The 17,324-nt window shown below is 40.0% G+C and overlaps 1 protein-coding gene across 3 annotated transcripts in view; it reads right to left on the bottom strand.

Annotated features, from left to right (window-relative positions):
- Positions 1-7,590, bottom strand: part of LOC103729163 (inaD-like protein) — a 315,156-nt gene extending 307,566 nt beyond the window's left edge. For 2 of the 3 annotated variants that reach the window (XR_003848556.1, XM_008827155.3), the window contains exons 1-2: positions 4,844-4,951; positions 2,409-2,810 (exon numbers count right to left, since the gene is read on the bottom strand). Coding sequence is in view for 2 of the 3 variants with exons in the window: in XM_008827155.3 (XP_008825377.1) it covers positions 2,409-2,696 (288 nt within the window). In the remaining variant the exon portion in view is untranslated. Of the gene's footprint in view, positions 1-2,408; positions 2,811-4,843; positions 4,958-7,386 lie in introns of those variants that run through there. The other variant, XM_029560655.1, reaches the window with a different exon arrangement.
- Between the last annotated feature and the right edge of the window lie 9,734 nt (positions 7,591-17,324).

Here is a 17,324-nt window from a genome sequence, read left to right as displayed (position 1 = left end):
AATGTAACTATCTGAAGACAATCAAGTGGTGTTTGGAGAAAATACATTAACCCTGAAACCATCTTAATCAATATGCCCTATAACCTTAAATTCTATAATTAAATGTGAGAATAGGCAAATTTTTTTTAACATTTTACAGATTTTAAAATATGAATGGTTAAATATATAAAATGTTGTGAATATATACTTGACTATTTTAATCTATAGCCTTAACAGTTTATGTGTGAAAATGGACCAGTATTTCAGGCTAATTTTTATTTGATGGTCTAAGTTATTCTTTTCATACAAGAAAATGGTCATAATAAGCAAGAATGACTGAAGTAATGAAAATTAAAATAAGGAAATTGGGCAATTTGTATACAGACTTAGAAATTAGGATGACTGCCTTTCAAACTGCAAGTGCTGATAAGTGCCTTAAAGAAAAGTACTTTACCAAACAAAGTGGTGTTAAACTGTGAAAAGAACAAATAGAAGCTGAGAGAAGGGATTTAGAACAAACTCTGTTATGCAAATGAATGCTTGAGATAAGGATAAAATTTTGAGTGACAGTTAATTTTTATTGTCAACTTGACACAATCTAGAGTCATTTGGGAAGAGGAAATCTCACTCAAAAATCAGACTGGCTTGTGGCCATATCCAAGAGACTGTCTTGCTTTATGATTGGTGTTAAGAGGACCCAGCCCACTGTGGGCAGGCACCACCGTTCCTAGGTAGCTGGCCCTGGGCTGTATAACAAAGCTACCAGGAGCCAGACGCAAGCCAGTAAGCAGCACTCCTCTGGGGTTTCTGCTTCAGGTCCTGCCTGAGTTCCTGCCCTGCATTCTTTCCTTAGTGATGTATTATGATCTAGAATTGTATGCTGACATAAACCCTTCCCTCCTCTAGCTTGACTTTGGTTAGAGTATTTACCACAGCAACAGAAATCAAACTAGAACAAATAGGAATTCAAAAACTGCTCTAAAAAACCTACATGGAAATGAAGAAGATTTACTTGGAAAACCATCAAAAGAACAAAAAGTGATTATTGTGAGCACAGATACTAAATATACATTGAAATTATTTGAATGAAATTACAATTAAATGCAAGTATAGGCAAAAAAAAAAAATCTAACCAGACATGGGTCTTAAAATGTGAATGTCTAAATAAACATACTGAATAAGTATTACAAATATACATTTGTCCATTTCATCTCTAGCTGTGAATGTTTATATAGTAAAATGGACCGATATTTCAGGTTGTCTTTTATTTAAGTGAATGGAAAATCTTCTTTTCATGGCAAAAAGCAGCCATAATGAGAGGGTGTGTCCATTCAATAATCTCTGATTCCAGTGTGCTCATGTGAGCAAACGTTCTATCTGGGGCTGAGTGCTTAGATACAGGAGAGGGCTGGCAAAGACAGAGTGCTCCCGCCACTGGAGCATGCCAGGCAATGCTGGGTCACCGCTTCCCACGTCCAAGTTCACTCACAAATTCCAAAAACATCTGTTCTCTGGTAGGCTTCCCAGAGCCCTTGTCAATGCAGAGAGCACAAAACTGTGCCCAGCAGAGGGACCCTTGAGAGTTACCGGAGGGGAAAAAACAAAATGTGCAAGGGATGCAAGCGAAGATCCCCCTGCTTCTGCCTACTGTGCTCATCCCACAGGAAGAGCAGCCTTAGCACAGGAAACAGTGGCCTGTGTGCAAACACACTGCCAAGTGCCTTTTGAAAAACACCCTCTACAGTAACTTTCTTCTCATTTGTCTGAAAATTAATTCTGGTCAGGAAGTAAATCAACAAAAATAAAACATTAAACCATGTTACTAATGAAAAAAAAATGTTACTAATGAAAGATTTCAACAGGTGACTAGTTAACTATAATTTTTTTTTAAGTTTACTGGTGATTTACTAGCAAGGGCAAGCCTATTAAATTATAATGCTTTCCTGCCAAGTTATAAATAGGCAGCATCTCAAATGTACCTGGCACTCGCTACCATTGTATGACACACAACAGGGAGAATGCTGTGAATGGCCAAGATATTTTTGCATTCATTTTGCCTTGACTTGCCCTGACAAATATACTACGTGAGAAATATACAGCCACATTTCTCTCAGGGAATTTAAAAGAAAATCGTTAAGTTTTAAAGGAACTCTTTTCTGGACTGAGAAATTAGAAGAGAAACGTCACACAAAAACAGCATAGCAAAAACCTACTACATCAGCAAGGCAGGCACGGATTTCTGAGAAGCCGTGTGGTATAAAAAGACGACCTTGTGCCTCAAGTTATGCACCCTGCAGAGCATCTGGTAATCATCCTAACTGGGGAGAGCCTGTTACATTTTTGTCTTATCTTTGGAAGTCACATGGGTCAGGGTAGGTGGCAGGCAGGGGGCAGAGGGGAAGAGGTGGAGGCTGGGTGCCAAGACTTACCATGCTTTCGGTGCTATAGTCATACTGTGGCATCTCCTGGGTATAGACACCGCTCATAGACCCGGCCTCAGGAGACTCAGGGGCTTCACCTTCTGAGAGGTTATCATGCCACCACTGTGTGCCAAAATGGATCTCCTGGCTTGGGGGCACAGAGGTCATCTCCTGAATGTGCGAGGGGTATGGCTCCAGGGACTGAAGGTGATCTCCATAGAGCTCGCATTCCTCATCAACAAGCATTTCTCTCTCTTCAGCCATTTCCTCCAGTTGAGGATTAAAGAACTCATGCATTTCCCAGGCCTCCTTGCTGGTATCTATTTCTTTTTGTTGGAATTGGATAGACTTCCCCAGATCTAGAAATGGTTCATCCACATGTTCTTTAAAATATGGTTCATCTCTAAATCCCTGTAAATAAAAGTTTAAAAAAAAAATTAAACTATGCTTGTCTTAAAGCTGTACTGTATGTCCAACCAGAAAAAAGCACTGCCTTGACTGCAGGGCACTACACCACCGATGCCGGCTGACAGAGCCAGTTGTCTTTCTCCTTCACCGACAAGGAGAAACTTACACAGTTCAGAGCACAGAAACAGGGCAGAAGCCTGCCACAGGCAAGGTGAACAACCACTCTGAAAGGTCCATTATACATTAACCACCTGAAAATTCTTCATCACCAATGGGCATTTAGTTAAATTGCTGTACTAAATATTTAACCCATGTCTCTAACACAAAAAGTAGTTCATAAATATACTCACTTCATACTTAAGACAGCAAGGAGCTACAAGGTCTGAATGGTCAAGCCTAACTACCTCAAAAGAAATCATCACTATTTGAATGCTCAAAACATACTCTTTTGTTCTTTTCTGTAGGATGGAGGATTGAACCCAGGGCCTTGCTCATGTCAGGCAAGCAGTCTACTGCTGACCTATATCTCTAGCCCTCAAAAAATATTCTTCACAAGTTAAAGACAGAGCCAGTAAGTCTCAACTACTTTGATTATGATTCTCTTTTAATATGTCATATAACAGAAATGAAAATTTCACCTACATTGAAAATATGATAAAGCAGAATGAACATCATATGTTTATTGCTGAACTTGTGATAATGCTGGTGATTCCCTGGGTGCTGAGCACAGAAAACTAATTCCCTCCAGGAAACCAATGCTACTTCCTATTTTAAGCCCCACCCATTAAGTGCCACCAAGTGTAAACTCCTAGAATCAACCTGCTCTTTCCCTCTGCTTTCTCCTCATAACACCATATGGTGAGGCTTTGATTGAAATTGATATAGTATATCAAATACTGCAACCTGGTTCAAAGTACAATCATAGTCAAAAGATACATTTGAAAATATCATGATTATGAGACTTTCACACAAAATGTCTACACTAAAAAAAATGTAGACAGACATTATGGGAATGCTGATCAGCAGGAGATACTGCCAACATACATGCCAGGAATGTCACTAGACATTTATCAAGTAAAACAAAAAATAAAGCACACCTGAGAATAAAAAGGAAAACCTCAATATGCACTTCCTACAATCCCAGTAAAGGGGTTTGAGTAGGTAACCTTCTCTAGAAAGTATTCAACACGAGCCCAGCGTGGTAGCACATGCCTTTAACCCCAGCACTGGGGAGGCAGAGGCAAAGGCAGGCAGATTTCAATGAGATGGAAGCCAATCTGGTCTACATAGCAAGTTCCAGGCCAGCTAGGGCTACAGGGAGATCCTGTCTCAAAAAGACAAGAAAAGAAAGTATTCAACATGAAATTGCTTGTTTAGCTCTACATTTTAAATACAGATGTTTTCAACAATATGTTCTATCCTTCCAAATTTTAGGATTTCATTAATGCTAAAAAATAAAGTATGCTTGTTCTTTTTTAAAAAATTGCTTATACTTTACTTATTTATGTATGTATGTATGTATGTATGTATGTATGTATGTATTTGTAGGATTGTGCCTCAAGACGTGTGGAGGTCAGAGGACAACTTGTGGGAGTCAGTTCTCTCTTTCAGGACTGGACTCAGGTCAGGTTTAGCAGTAACTATCTGTACTTCCTGAGCCATCTTGCCAGCCCCTCCCCCATCTGATCTCTGAAAATATCTTATAGTTTTTGTTATCTAAAGAGACAATATAATACAGAATAACAACAACAAAAAAGATTTCATTTAAAAAAAAAAAAAAAACAATTAAAGAGAAGGAAGCTGATGGAGAACTGTGATCCCAGCACTCAGAGGCTGAAGCAGAACTAAGAGTTCTCAGTCAGCCAGAGCTACCTAGTGAGGCCGAGGAGAGTGGCTGGATGGGAAGAGGAAGAGAGGGAGGGAGGGACGGAGTTATTTAATTTCTAACTACTTAGCAGAAGGAGTAGGGACAAGCTTGTGTCTTTACAGAAACTTAAGTTCACAGTAAATCATTCAAATGGGAAATTACTAAATACCTTGGGTGCCTCTAGTATTAAAGATGAATTTATATCATTAATTGTTCCTGAAAGTTCAGTATTGTCTTCATTGTTGTTTGAATGTAAAATATAACCTTCTTCTTTTTCATCTTCCTGAAAATAAAAACCACTTTTATGAGTAAGAAAATCCTTTAGTTTTAACCACTCTTCAGAATAAGTTCATCTAGTGTAAGCATACAACAAAGTTTATGTAAATTTATAAACAGAGCAAACTTGTATCCATAATCAAAAAGAAAGCTAATTTTAGGCCAGGAGTACTTTAAGTACTCCTTAAAGAACAAGCATTCATGGGGGCTGGAGAGATGGCTCAGTGGTTAAGAACACTGGTTGTTCTTGCAGAAGACCCAGGTTCAAATCCCAGCCCCACATGGCAGCTAACAACTGTCTATAACTCCAGTTCCAGGGGATCCAACAGCCTCTTCTGTCCTGTGGCCATTGCATGACTGGGGTGCACTTACCTACAGGCAGGCAATACATGCATACATATAAAATAAAAATAATAAATAAAATATTTGTAAAAAAGAACAATTATTCACCGAGGAAAAGATGTTGTATGTTCATCTGTATGGCTATTTATGCACCAAGCACACATTTGTGTACTTTAAGCACACTTAACAGACTAGTTATTAACAAACACTCTAGGAAGTTGGTGTTCTTGCCGACCCCAGCTTCCTGATGAGTAAGGAGGCTCACACATTTGCCAGTGCCAGTAACTTGCCAGTTACACATTCAGAATTTGAGCTCTGGCCATCTGCTTGAGAGCCTGTGTTCTCAATTACCACTCCATGCAATCACCATCTTACAGAGCAACAAGGTGGGTGTTAAGGTTAAAAGGCCTGGGGATGTATAGCCTTGAGACCACAGAAGTAAGCAACATCCACATCCATATGGTCAAGGGTTCCAGTGCCAGTTCTGTCCACATAGGGCTAAAGACATATAATTTTTCAAGTTAAGTTTATTTGGTGTCTTAGACCCAGTATGTTTGTGGTAAGTTTATAGAAAAGAAAAGACAGGGGCTGGAGAGATGGCTCAGTGGTTAAGAGCACTGACTGCTCTTGCAGAGGACCTGGGTTCAATTCCCAGTACCCACATGGCGGCTAAGAACTGCCCTTAATTCCAGTTCCAGGGGATCCAAAACCCTCTTCTGACCTCCATGGCATTGCACGACATGGGTGCACTCACATACATGTAGACAATACAATCGTACACACACAAAAATAAAATATTTTTTTTAAAAAAAGATAAATCACATTCATGGACAAGTTGAAAACACATAACTGTAAATTATATGAGTATAGGTATTATATATCTTAATACTATAGAAATAATTTTGTTCTCATAATTGTTAAATATGTGCAACTTTTTGCCCCAACCTGACTTTGGCTCTTGAGTCATATCCTCTCCCCACTTCTATGAACTTACTGAATGCTCAGTAAACACTAGTTGATTAGATATGCAGCTACCAACTGCATATCTCAACAGAAAACGACAGAGATGGAGACCTCAGTCAAGATCCAGGCCCGTTTCTTTGAATCACTATTTATAACTCATGAACAGTTTTTTAAAAGACTGAGCTGCTGAGGTAGGAGCTAAATCTATCTTTGGTTGGTTGGTTGGTTGGTTGGTTGATTTTGTTTTGGAGACAGGGTCTCTAGCCCAGGCTAACTTGAATGCATAGCCAAGAATCGCTTTGAACTTCTGATCCTACTGCCTCAACCAGGAATTATAAACAGTCTACCAACTGAGCAACATCCCCAGCCACCTAAAGAAAGTCTTGAACTCTACCTTTCCCATCCCTAACTATCCTGGCAGCCTCGTACTTTTGAGGGAACACTCCTGAGCAAAGATTCAGCTCACAGTGGTTTTGCTTCAATCCCTCCCTGAGCAGTGTTCCAGGATCTCCGCTCCAGCAGAAGCAGCACAGGAAGCACATTATGTGGGTACTAAAAACCCCTAAGTGCAACGCGTCACTCTCTATGTACACTGACATATGAACAGGTCTATCAACAGCCAGCTAGATGTGTGAGCTGCTACTCATGCAGCAAGCTAATACTTTACAAACATTAAAAGAAGTGTAGCATTGAGAAAGGCATTAGTTCTCTAGTCTTGCTTATTCTTCTCAAAAAATTTTTAAAAAGTGTTCAGAGAAGAAAAATTGGTATACGTGATCAAATAACTAGCACAATGTTTCTGAAAGTGCAAAATTCTGCATCAGAATTACATGGGCGACCCACTGAGGAGGGAGACCCCTGAACTACTAACTTGGCATCCCTGTGAGTAGAACCTAGCGAGTTCCATTTTAACCCTCTCCCAGGGGCTCTTGTGTAGCATATGTATCTTTTACATTTGAAACCCACTGGGTTAATTCTAAGCAAAACTAGAAACATGCTACCTGAAACCCAGTCCAGCAATTTACCACAACCAAGTTACCTGTTTCAGATACATAGCACACAAACTAAACACAGAACAACATAACTATTATACCGTTATCACCGCCTATATTAAGAGAGTTCAATACTTACCACCAAAGGTTTACAGATGCCAAGGTGCACGGTGCCTGGGGGCACAGCCTTCAAAATTTCCACAGCCTCAGCAAGTGTGGAATTGTCCAGAGAGTACTCATTGACTGAGACCAGGCGGTCTCCAGGTAAAAGTTCCCCACTTCTTTCTGCTACACTATCTGCTACCAGGGAGCGAATCACAATCACTGACCTTGTTGGATCCAAGGGGTCCTAAGAATTAAGTGAAAAGAAAGAGGAATCAGCCCCTTGAAAATAAAGATGCAGGCATAAGACAGCTTGTGTTTAATGAAACTGATCTGTTTGCTTCATGTGTCCAGCATTCTAATGACATTCTTTTACAGCAGTCAGAATAAATGATCACCTATACATCTTCAAATATCAGCTTATATGAAGGTGAAGATACAAATTAAACAATTTTAACTGAATGTCTGAGTGCTCAATACATATAATTTGTTTTTTAGACTCTGGTGACTACCATTTTATTGGACAACACAAGGTCTGGGAGAGTTAGGCAGGACTCTCTGGCATTCTCAAGCATGCTCATATGTAGTCCATCTAGGCCCCCTCTTGGTCCATACATAGGCTTTAAGAGCGGCATAATGTGGTCCATTGCTCAGCTGCACCCAGTATAGCAATCCTTTTATGAAACCACTTAAGCTCAGGAAAAAGGACAGAAATCATAGAATATTCTATGAGCTAGAGAGATGGCCGAGAGCTTGAATCTCATCACCCACATGACAAATTAGATGTTGCTGCAAATGCCTATAACCCCAGCTCCAAAGGGGGCAGAGACAGGTAGATTCTCAGGCTTGCTGGCTTCTAGCCTACTGGAGAAAGTAGGAGCCCTAGGCACAGAGTAATAGAGGATAGCACCTGACACCCTCTTCTGGCCTCTGCAGCATACACAGGAGCTTGCATCTATCTTCTGTGGGCATGCATACACGTGCATACACGTACACACACACACACACACACACACACACACATACACACACAAATAATTTCTTTAAAAGTATATTTAAGGCTGGGGATATAATGATAAACTACTTGCCTGGCATGAGGGAAACCTTGTATTCAATTGCATTCAATCACCAGCAATACATACAGGTATGTGCTTACAGTGCATATTTTAAAATAATATAACCAAAGCTGGGCATGGTGGCACATGCCTTTAATCCCAGCACTTGGGAGGCAAAGGCAGGCAGATCTCTGTGAGTTCCAGGCCAGCCTGGTCTACGTAGTGAGTTCCAGGCTAGCTGGGGCTACAGGGAAACCCAGTCTCAAAAATGCCTAAATAAATAAACAAATAGATAAATAATTAAATAATTAAAACATAACAAAAATTATGAAATGGTTAGGTCAGAATGTTTCCAATACAGGGGCTGGGGAGATGGCTCAGCAGCTAAGAGCACTGGCTGCTCTTGCAGAAGACCTGGGTTCGATTCCTAGCACCCACATGGCGGCTAACAATTGTCTATAACTCCAGTTCCAGAGGATCTAACACTCTCTTCTGACCACTGCAGGCACTGCACGACATGGGTGTACTTACATACCTGCGGACAATACCCTCATATACATAAAACAAAAATTAAAATATTTAGAATTTTCTAATACACAGAAAGTGAATGCATAAGCAAACCAATATGCCTGTCTCTCTCTCTCTCTCTCTCTCTCTCTCTCTCTCTCTCTCGTAGTAGGAGAACCCCATATTTCTTTTTATTAAAATCTGAAGATAGCACTGATATTTCAATACATTTGTTTGAGAAATAGCAATTTATTACTCCACTATATTTTTTATTTCATTCAACCAACTGACACATTGCTCTTACTATGTGCGTGGCTTGACAACTGCTAATTTATCTGTTACAATTCCAGAATACAGGTATAGTTTCTGCCTACTTTATGTGCTGTTATGATTTTTTTTTTTTTTTGGCAAGGTCTTACTCTGTAGCCCAGCAAGCCGAGAACCTACTCTTGTAGACCAGGCTGTCCTTGAACTCATAGTAATCTTCCTGCCTCAGTTTTCTGAGGGCTGTGTAAGTCAGCACACCCAGCTTACTGTCTGGATTGCTTACTGTCTGATAAAAACGGATACTGAGAAAGTTAAGGAAACTAGACCCACAAGCCATTTAGGGGCAGAGCCAGGTTTTATCCAGGCAGTCCCTCCTCTTGACCACTAAGCTCTGCATCACAGTGACAGTCAGGAGGAACTGGAAAGGATGAACTCTGAATGAAGAAGGGAGCCACAATCTGGTAAAAATCTCATGGCTGCGTAGCAGGATGGTTTGTCTTATGGTACAAGCATGTGATGTGGCACCATCACTACCCTGAAACTCAGTAAGGGAGAGAACCTCATTAACTCCCAATCACAGCACATTCACTCTGGCTTGTCTATATTCTTTCACAATGCACATGTGGTTCTACAAAGAGGGAGGCGCAGGAGGTTCTACTGCTAACTTCTATTAAACCCTTTCTGAGGGAACAGAGAGGAACTAAAGGAAAGACCTTGCATTAGAACTGTGACACTTGGGAATTAGCAAAGGGGGAATCTGCTAAAATGCAAGCTGCTATTTGTCTGAAGTGGTTCCTGGGTCTTTTGAAGATTGCTGCTTCAGTTTTCTAGACCTCTGTATTCTAGATTGCAGTGCTCCTTTTCAAAGTATTGCACAGAACTGTAACAAACATGCACATTTAAATCCAAAAAGGCTACACGGGTCATTCTCTGAAAAATGCTTTCAATCATAACTCCTCTTGCTTTTCTGAACTGACCCTACCTGTATTTCAGATAAGGAGACCATGGTAATTGTCTGGCACAGTCTAATATTTAGCACCACATATTCAGGAAGCAAATTAGAACTAAAAATTTGTTTTGCCAAGAGACCTTACTAATAAAGTATGTAGCATTAAATCATAATTACACCAGTGTTTTCAAGTAGAGGGAGCTGTTGTAGAGGAAGAGTAGAAAGACTCAGAAAGTGCAGTGTGTATCCGCAGGCAATCAGGCAGCAATATGAAATAGCTGTCCACTTTGTTACCAGCAACCATGAATCATGACACGCTTTCATTCTGAAATATGAAACTATTACATTTTAAGTTTGACACACTAATAAATAAGCTATACAATTATGTCCTTCATTTAGGATGTCAGTTTTTGATGGAGGGCTTTTTTATTGGGATGGGGGAAGGAAACTACAAAATAGCTTATTTCCCTTGTGAAACATACAGGAAGCAGCTAGCATTGCTTTGTATTAATGATTACTAAACTTTATCAGAAAACACCACAACAGTAAAATATACCAAAAGCCAATAAATAATTTCTCTAAGTTGGTTGCAGACAATCTATACCATTTCACTATACACTGAAGCGAAAAGTAGCATTTCTAACTTGAAGAGGTGGATGAACGTGTTTTAAAATGCAGCTGGAAGAAACCATTATTAGAAAGATTACAATTCTATAAGTAGGGGGATTCATTGGGAAATAATGAAAATAGTTCTGCTCTGGAAAGATAAATAGATTTCATTTATCATAGAAAAGTCACAGTGAGCATTTATTTACACAAAGCATAGTTTCCTTTAGAGCTCAAACTAGCACCAGGTGCATGTGTACTAAAATCTATTCAGGCTTAGATCCCTAGTCATTCAAAACACTAAATCTAATCTCACCCCTTTTCCTTTGAGGACAGAATCCAAAGATAGCTTCTTTGTTGCTTAGTGAGGAGGGGAAAAAAAAAAAAAAGCAAACCAGCCCCCTCTGAAGATGCCTAATTATGTCCAGTCGACAATGTGCTTCATAGGCTGACTTTCCTGATTGCAATTTCCCACATCCTTTAGCAAGCAATAGTAATTTTCTTGCTTGACCAACACATGTAGCGGCTGCTCTTGCCTACCAGGGCAGCTCCTATTTGTAAGGCTTTGCTGCTTGAAAAATGCTCCAACGCCATCCTGACCTGTGCTCATTAGAAATGTTCACTTTCTGAAAACATAGTCTAGATACTATATACATGGTATATCAAACAAAATGTGACAAAGACATTTCTGAAGATCTATCAAAACCTGAGGACTCACAAGGATATTTTAAAAGCTCTCGCAAAATTTTATCACAACTTTTTATATTTATTTGTGTGTGTATACACCAGTATGCAAGCGAAATCAGAGGACTACTTTCAGGAGTTAATTGTCTCCTACCATGGTGTCCTGGGGATCGTAATTTTTAAATCTCTCATTTTTCTCCTTTTGGTAAAGAAAGCTGCAAGCAACTTTTCAAGAATCAAGATGCTGCCTTAGAGTAAACAGCCAACAGAGGGCACTAAAGACCACTCCAGAGCAGAAGAACTATCTGCAGGTGATCCTGGGAAGGAACTTTTGTCCTCTTTATTCAAATGCTCTGTATTATTATACCTATATGTCCCATATGTGTGCTTTAATCCAAGCATCTAAGTAAACAGTGTTTCATGAATAATAAGCTTTTAAAAATATTAAACTCGGGGCTGGAGAGATGGCTCAGCAGTTAAGAACACTGACTGTTCTTGCAGAAGACCTGGGTTCAAATCCCAGCACCCACATGGCAGCTAACGTCTGTCCATAACTCCAGTCACAGGGGATCCAACAGCCTCTTCTGACCTCCGTGGGCATTGCACGACATGGGTGCACTTACCTACATGCAGGTAATACACACATACACATAAAATAAAAATAATAATGGTGCAAGGCAGGCGGATCTCTGTGAGTTCAAGGCCAGCCTGGTCTACATAGTGAGTTCCAGGACAGCTGGGGCTACAGGGAGACCCTGTTTCAAAAAGACCCCCAAAAAATTAATATATATATATATTAAACTCTAATCACTTAAGAACGGCAAACCTTCCTGGGTACACAACAAAGACGCTGCCAAGAGAAGTGCAAACTCACCACTCAGCTAGAGAATCCTAGTCAGCAGTCTTCCAAGTCCATCAGGTTGGCTGCCTAAAGAAAGGCCATCTAGAGAATTTTAGGTCTCTTGGGGAGGGGGGTGGTTCTAGAGTCTGACATCTTTTATGGACATAAGATGTGCAAAGTTTGGGAAGCTCCAATGTGACAAGCAGGCTCCTCTCAGCCTGTGATCCCTGAGGGCCATGTGCTGACCCAAGCAGGCACTTACTCTCTCATCCTCACACTGAGATTTGTATTCTCTGGTCAATGTGATCTTCCATCTCTTCTATCAGATCCTTCCTCTCTCCTCCCACCCACTACCTTGCTCAGCTTCACATGATTTCCTGCCTGGTAACTGTTATAGTCTGTCAATACAGCTACAGCCTAATCTCGTCCTTGTCAGTCCACTTTCTACAGAGATAACAGAAACTTCTTTAAAATAGTCATGTGTGTAATCACCAGAGGTCCAGGAGGACCAGAGTGGAATAGTGTCTTCTGGACATGACAGGACAGCTGCACTCATGAACTCACAGCAGCTGTGGTTGCCTGCTTGAGATCAAGCCAGTCAACATTCTAGCATGGAATGGGAAAGGGCCATACTCCTGAGAAATTACCGACAGTTGATGGCCTCTCAGGGAGGGAGAGTCAGTTTCCTTTAAGGCTGTGGTTCCTGGCCTCACATCCAGGAGTGTACATATGGGCAGCACAAACTGCATTTGGTGGGGTTATTTAACCTTTTAAAATTTATTATTATTATTTTGGTGGCAGTAGGTGTGGACTGAACCTAGGGCCTCATGCATGCAAGGCCAATGTTCTACAACTGAGCTACAGACCCAGTCTTTCTGTAGGTTATTTTTAAAAAAGAAGAGGACATGAAGTTGGGGAGGTGTGGGTCTAGGAAGAGTTAGGGGAAGAAGTGAGGGGTAAATACAATCAAGATACAATGTATGAAATTCTCAAAGAATTAATAAAAAATTTATATTATTTATATAAAAAAGAGGCCAGATATGGTAGCATTCACTTTTAATCCTAGCTTTTGAGAGGGGCAGATGGAATTCTCTGAATTCAAGGCCAGTCTGGTCTATATAGTGGGTTCTGGGCCAGCCAGAGCTACATCATGAGACCCTGTCTCAAAAAAAAAAAAAAAAAAAAAAGACGTGATCATAATCCCTCCTCTGCTTAAAATTTGCTAGTGACACCATTCTCTTTAGGACTGAGTCCTAACTCCTTTAACTGAGTGTAGAGAAATGACTCTGGACCCGCAGTTCTATCCTAGGTGCTTCATTCTCCCCACATATTCCACGACCTGCCTGCATGTGCCTCACACCTTGTCCCAACAATACAGGAAAACTGAGACTCAGGGAATGTGGCATGCTTTGGCTTGCTCTGTGACTCTGTACAAACAGTTCCTTCTCCCTGATCCATGGCCACTTGTCCATGACTTTGCTACCATAGTCAGCTCAAGGATTTCCTCCAACAAGATGTCTTCCCAACCCCTGGAGACCTGAACACTTTCTTTTCTGTGATGTTCATTACAGAACTTGTCAGAATAAATTTTCCTTAGTATCTCTGACCTCACAGAATTTGTTAGATTTTAAGTTTTCCTGTTTAGATGTATCCAGAGCACTTTCAATTGCCTTATTATAATACCTCTACAATTTTACTAAATTATAACTGTCTTATTAAAAATAAGTTATTGGGGATGGTGAGATGGTTCAGCAGGTAAGGTCCCTTGCTGCCAAGCCTGATGACCTGAGTTCAATTTCTAGAACCCACATGATAGAAGGAGAGAACTGACTGAACTGACTTTCACAAGTTTTCCTCTGATGTCTATAGGTGCACTGTGTCATGTGAGCACTTAAACATATGTACTAAATGAATGCAAAATATAATAATAATAATAATAATAAGTTGGGGTGGGAGAGATGGCTCAGTAGTAAAGAGCACTTGCTATTCTTGCAGAGGACCTGAGTTCAGTTCCTAGCACCCATGACGGGTGGCTCACAACTACCTGTAACTCAACTCCAGGGGAACCAAGGCCCTCTTCTGGCCTCCATGGGTATCTGCACTCATGTGGGCAAACCCACACATGGGGACAAACACATAACTAAAAATATAAAACCTAAAACAACATATAAGCTAGAAGGAAGAGTATGTCTGCTTGCCTGCTGCTTTATTGAGGCCTACTATGTCTGCCATATACAAGGCACTGACATACCAAAGTACAGACCTCACTGAACTATAAATATACCCAAGGCAACCTACTTCCCATGACATAAAAATAACCACAACTGTAAACACGTCTCCAGTTCTCACAGGCCAGGGAGTCTTACTGATTTGAACCTGTGAAATACATACTGGAAAGCCCCACAAGTTTTTCCAGGTTGTTTTCCAGATGAGAAAATAAAAACAGAAAAACTAAATGACTTCATGAAAGCACATAGTTAGTAAATGGTCGAGTCAGAATTTAAATAGTTAAATTCCAGTTTGCACCTTTCAGCCACTAAGCAATGCTACTTCTCAGCCTGAAATAAACTTTCGCTAAATAAATAAAGGCTAAAAGAACACAAACGTATTAGGACATACGTTTATCATCTCTCACTGTAAAACCAAATGCTTTACATACCATGCTTGTCTGTTAGAGGCCTGTATCTCAGATAGAGTACAGGAGCAGAGCATGCCCCACAGACAGCTTAACTAGGCACTTCTTTGCCAAATTTTAATTTACAAATAGTTTCTCAAGAATTTACTCATTTAGTTAGTCTAAAAACACCTTTACATGAATAGAGGGAAACATGTGACAGTCATTATGCCCAAAAGGATGGGATTCAAGGTTTCTGAACTGCATATAAAATGTATTATATGAATGTTTGTGTCCATTTCCAGAGATCAAAGAGACCAGATTCCACATAAAAATAAAACAGAGTGCAGCACATCACCTTGGATGGGGAGGCAGCTTCCCCAATGCTCTGAAACCTAAACTACAACTGAGCAATCTGGGAAAACTTGCTGGAAACACAAAACAGGGAACACTGTATACAGAGGCCAAGGGGCAGTAATTAGAAAACTGGTTAGTTTAATAAAATGGCAAGTGTTTCAGGAAGAAACATTACTTGAAAATAATAGGAATGCAAGTTCCAGAGAGGGCTGTCCCAGCACTGGATACCTACACACTTAGCAGCACCTTTCCTAGAGAAGAAAGACAAAAACTGAGGTGCAACCTCTTAACCACAATCATAATACAGATTAACTTCTGAGGGATTTTTCTTTAACTTATTCTCTAATGCTCAAACTTAAAAACATTGACAAGCTGGAACTGGAGTGATGGTCAGTGGTTAAGAGCACTGACTGTTCTTGCAGAGGCCCCAGGTTCAATCCCCAGTACCTACAAAGTAGCTATGAACTGTTCTTAACTCCAGTTCCAGGGGAATCTGACGTCTTCTTCTGACCTCCGCAGCACTGATTGCATGACACAACGCACTCACATACATGCAAGCAATACACTCATACACATAAAAATTTTAAAAAATAATAAATAAATAAAATATATATTAAGAAAAAACATTGATAAGCCAGAAATTCAGAAAGCAAGCAGTGGTCAGGAAACAGACCCCAGTTATTCCAGATAAAAACTTGTCTACAAGTTCCTTTACCTTTGATGAGTTTTTTATTCATCTATTTTTATTTTAAAGATTTATTTTTATTACTTTAAATGTATGTGTGTATGTGTCTGCATGTGCACATAAATGCAGCACCCTTGGAGGTCAGAGGAGAGCACTGGATCCCCTGGAGCTGGAGTTACAGGCAGTTGAGAGCTAACAGATGTAGGTGTTGAACACCCAACTCAGCTGGTTGCCGCACCATCTCTTTAGCCCCCAAGTAAACCTCAAGTGTTTCCATGTTTTACTTTTTTAAAAAAATTTTTATTTTGTTATTTTTATTTTATGTGTATGAATGTATTGCCTACATGTATGTGAGTGCAGCCGTGTCACTCAATGCCACCGAGGTCAGAGAGAGCTTTGGATTCTCCTGGAACTGGAGTTAAGGACAGTTTGTAGCTGCCATATGGGTGCTGGGAATTGAACCCGGGTCCTCTGCAAGAACAATCAGTGCTCTTAACTGCTGAGCCATCTCTCCAGTCCCCATGTCTTACTTTTATTTAGTATGCATATGATGGTAGGTCAGAGGGCAACTTTCAGTTCTCTCCTTAAGCTATGTGTGCCTTGGGGATTGAACTCAAGAGCCTTTACCCGAGCCATCACAGGCCCCCTTCAATAATTTTGATACTTACTGTCAACTGAGTATAGTAACATTAAGTAGCTGGGCTACTAAACACATGAAGGGAGAACATGACTAGTTTATATAACCTTACTTGTATGTCATAGTTCTGGCCCATGTGGTCCAGCAGCTTATTACACTAAACCTCCTACCCTTCAGCTGGAGTACAAAGTCTTTTACAAGGATGAACTAACTGTAGGACAGGACTGGAAGAACATTGTCAGTCAGTGCTGACATAGAAAGTGCTGTATAAATGGAAAGAAAAAATCTATCAACCAATGAAGTCAAAGTTATAATGCAATTACTGTGGAATAAAGCTTGAAGCTTCATTTCATATCTCCTTACTTAGCTGTGAGAAAGTATGCTTGAAGATAATTTTAAAGGATATACATACAGTAACTTTCACAATAGGAATGTAATATTTTATAAGAGGTTATTCTAAGTAACAGCCAACCAAAAAACAAAAACAAAAACAAAAAAAAACTATGAATGCTGCAAATAGCCAAATAGTAACTTCTTAAAGAATTGCATGACATGGGTGCACTTACACACATGCAGGCAATACACCCATACACATAAAAAGTAAAAATAATACAAAATATTTAAAAAAAAAACAAAAAAAAAACAAAAGCTGACTATCTCATTCTGGATATGGCAAATGGAAGGATGTGGTACCAGGACAAGCAAAGACAGGGTTCACATGTGCAGCTGTGTACAATGATAAGAAGGTGCTCTGGCACAACTAGCATGAATTA

This window comes from Nannospalax galili, unplaced genomic scaffold, assembly GCF_000622305.1.
Source record: "Nannospalax galili isolate Female #2095 unplaced genomic scaffold, S.galili_v1.0 scaffold793, whole genome shotgun sequence".
Classification (NCBI taxonomy): domain Eukaryota; kingdom Metazoa; phylum Chordata; class Mammalia; order Rodentia; family Spalacidae; genus Nannospalax; species Nannospalax galili.
Note: the sequence above shows the minus strand (reverse complement) of the source record. Positions and strands in the feature narration are given on the sequence as shown.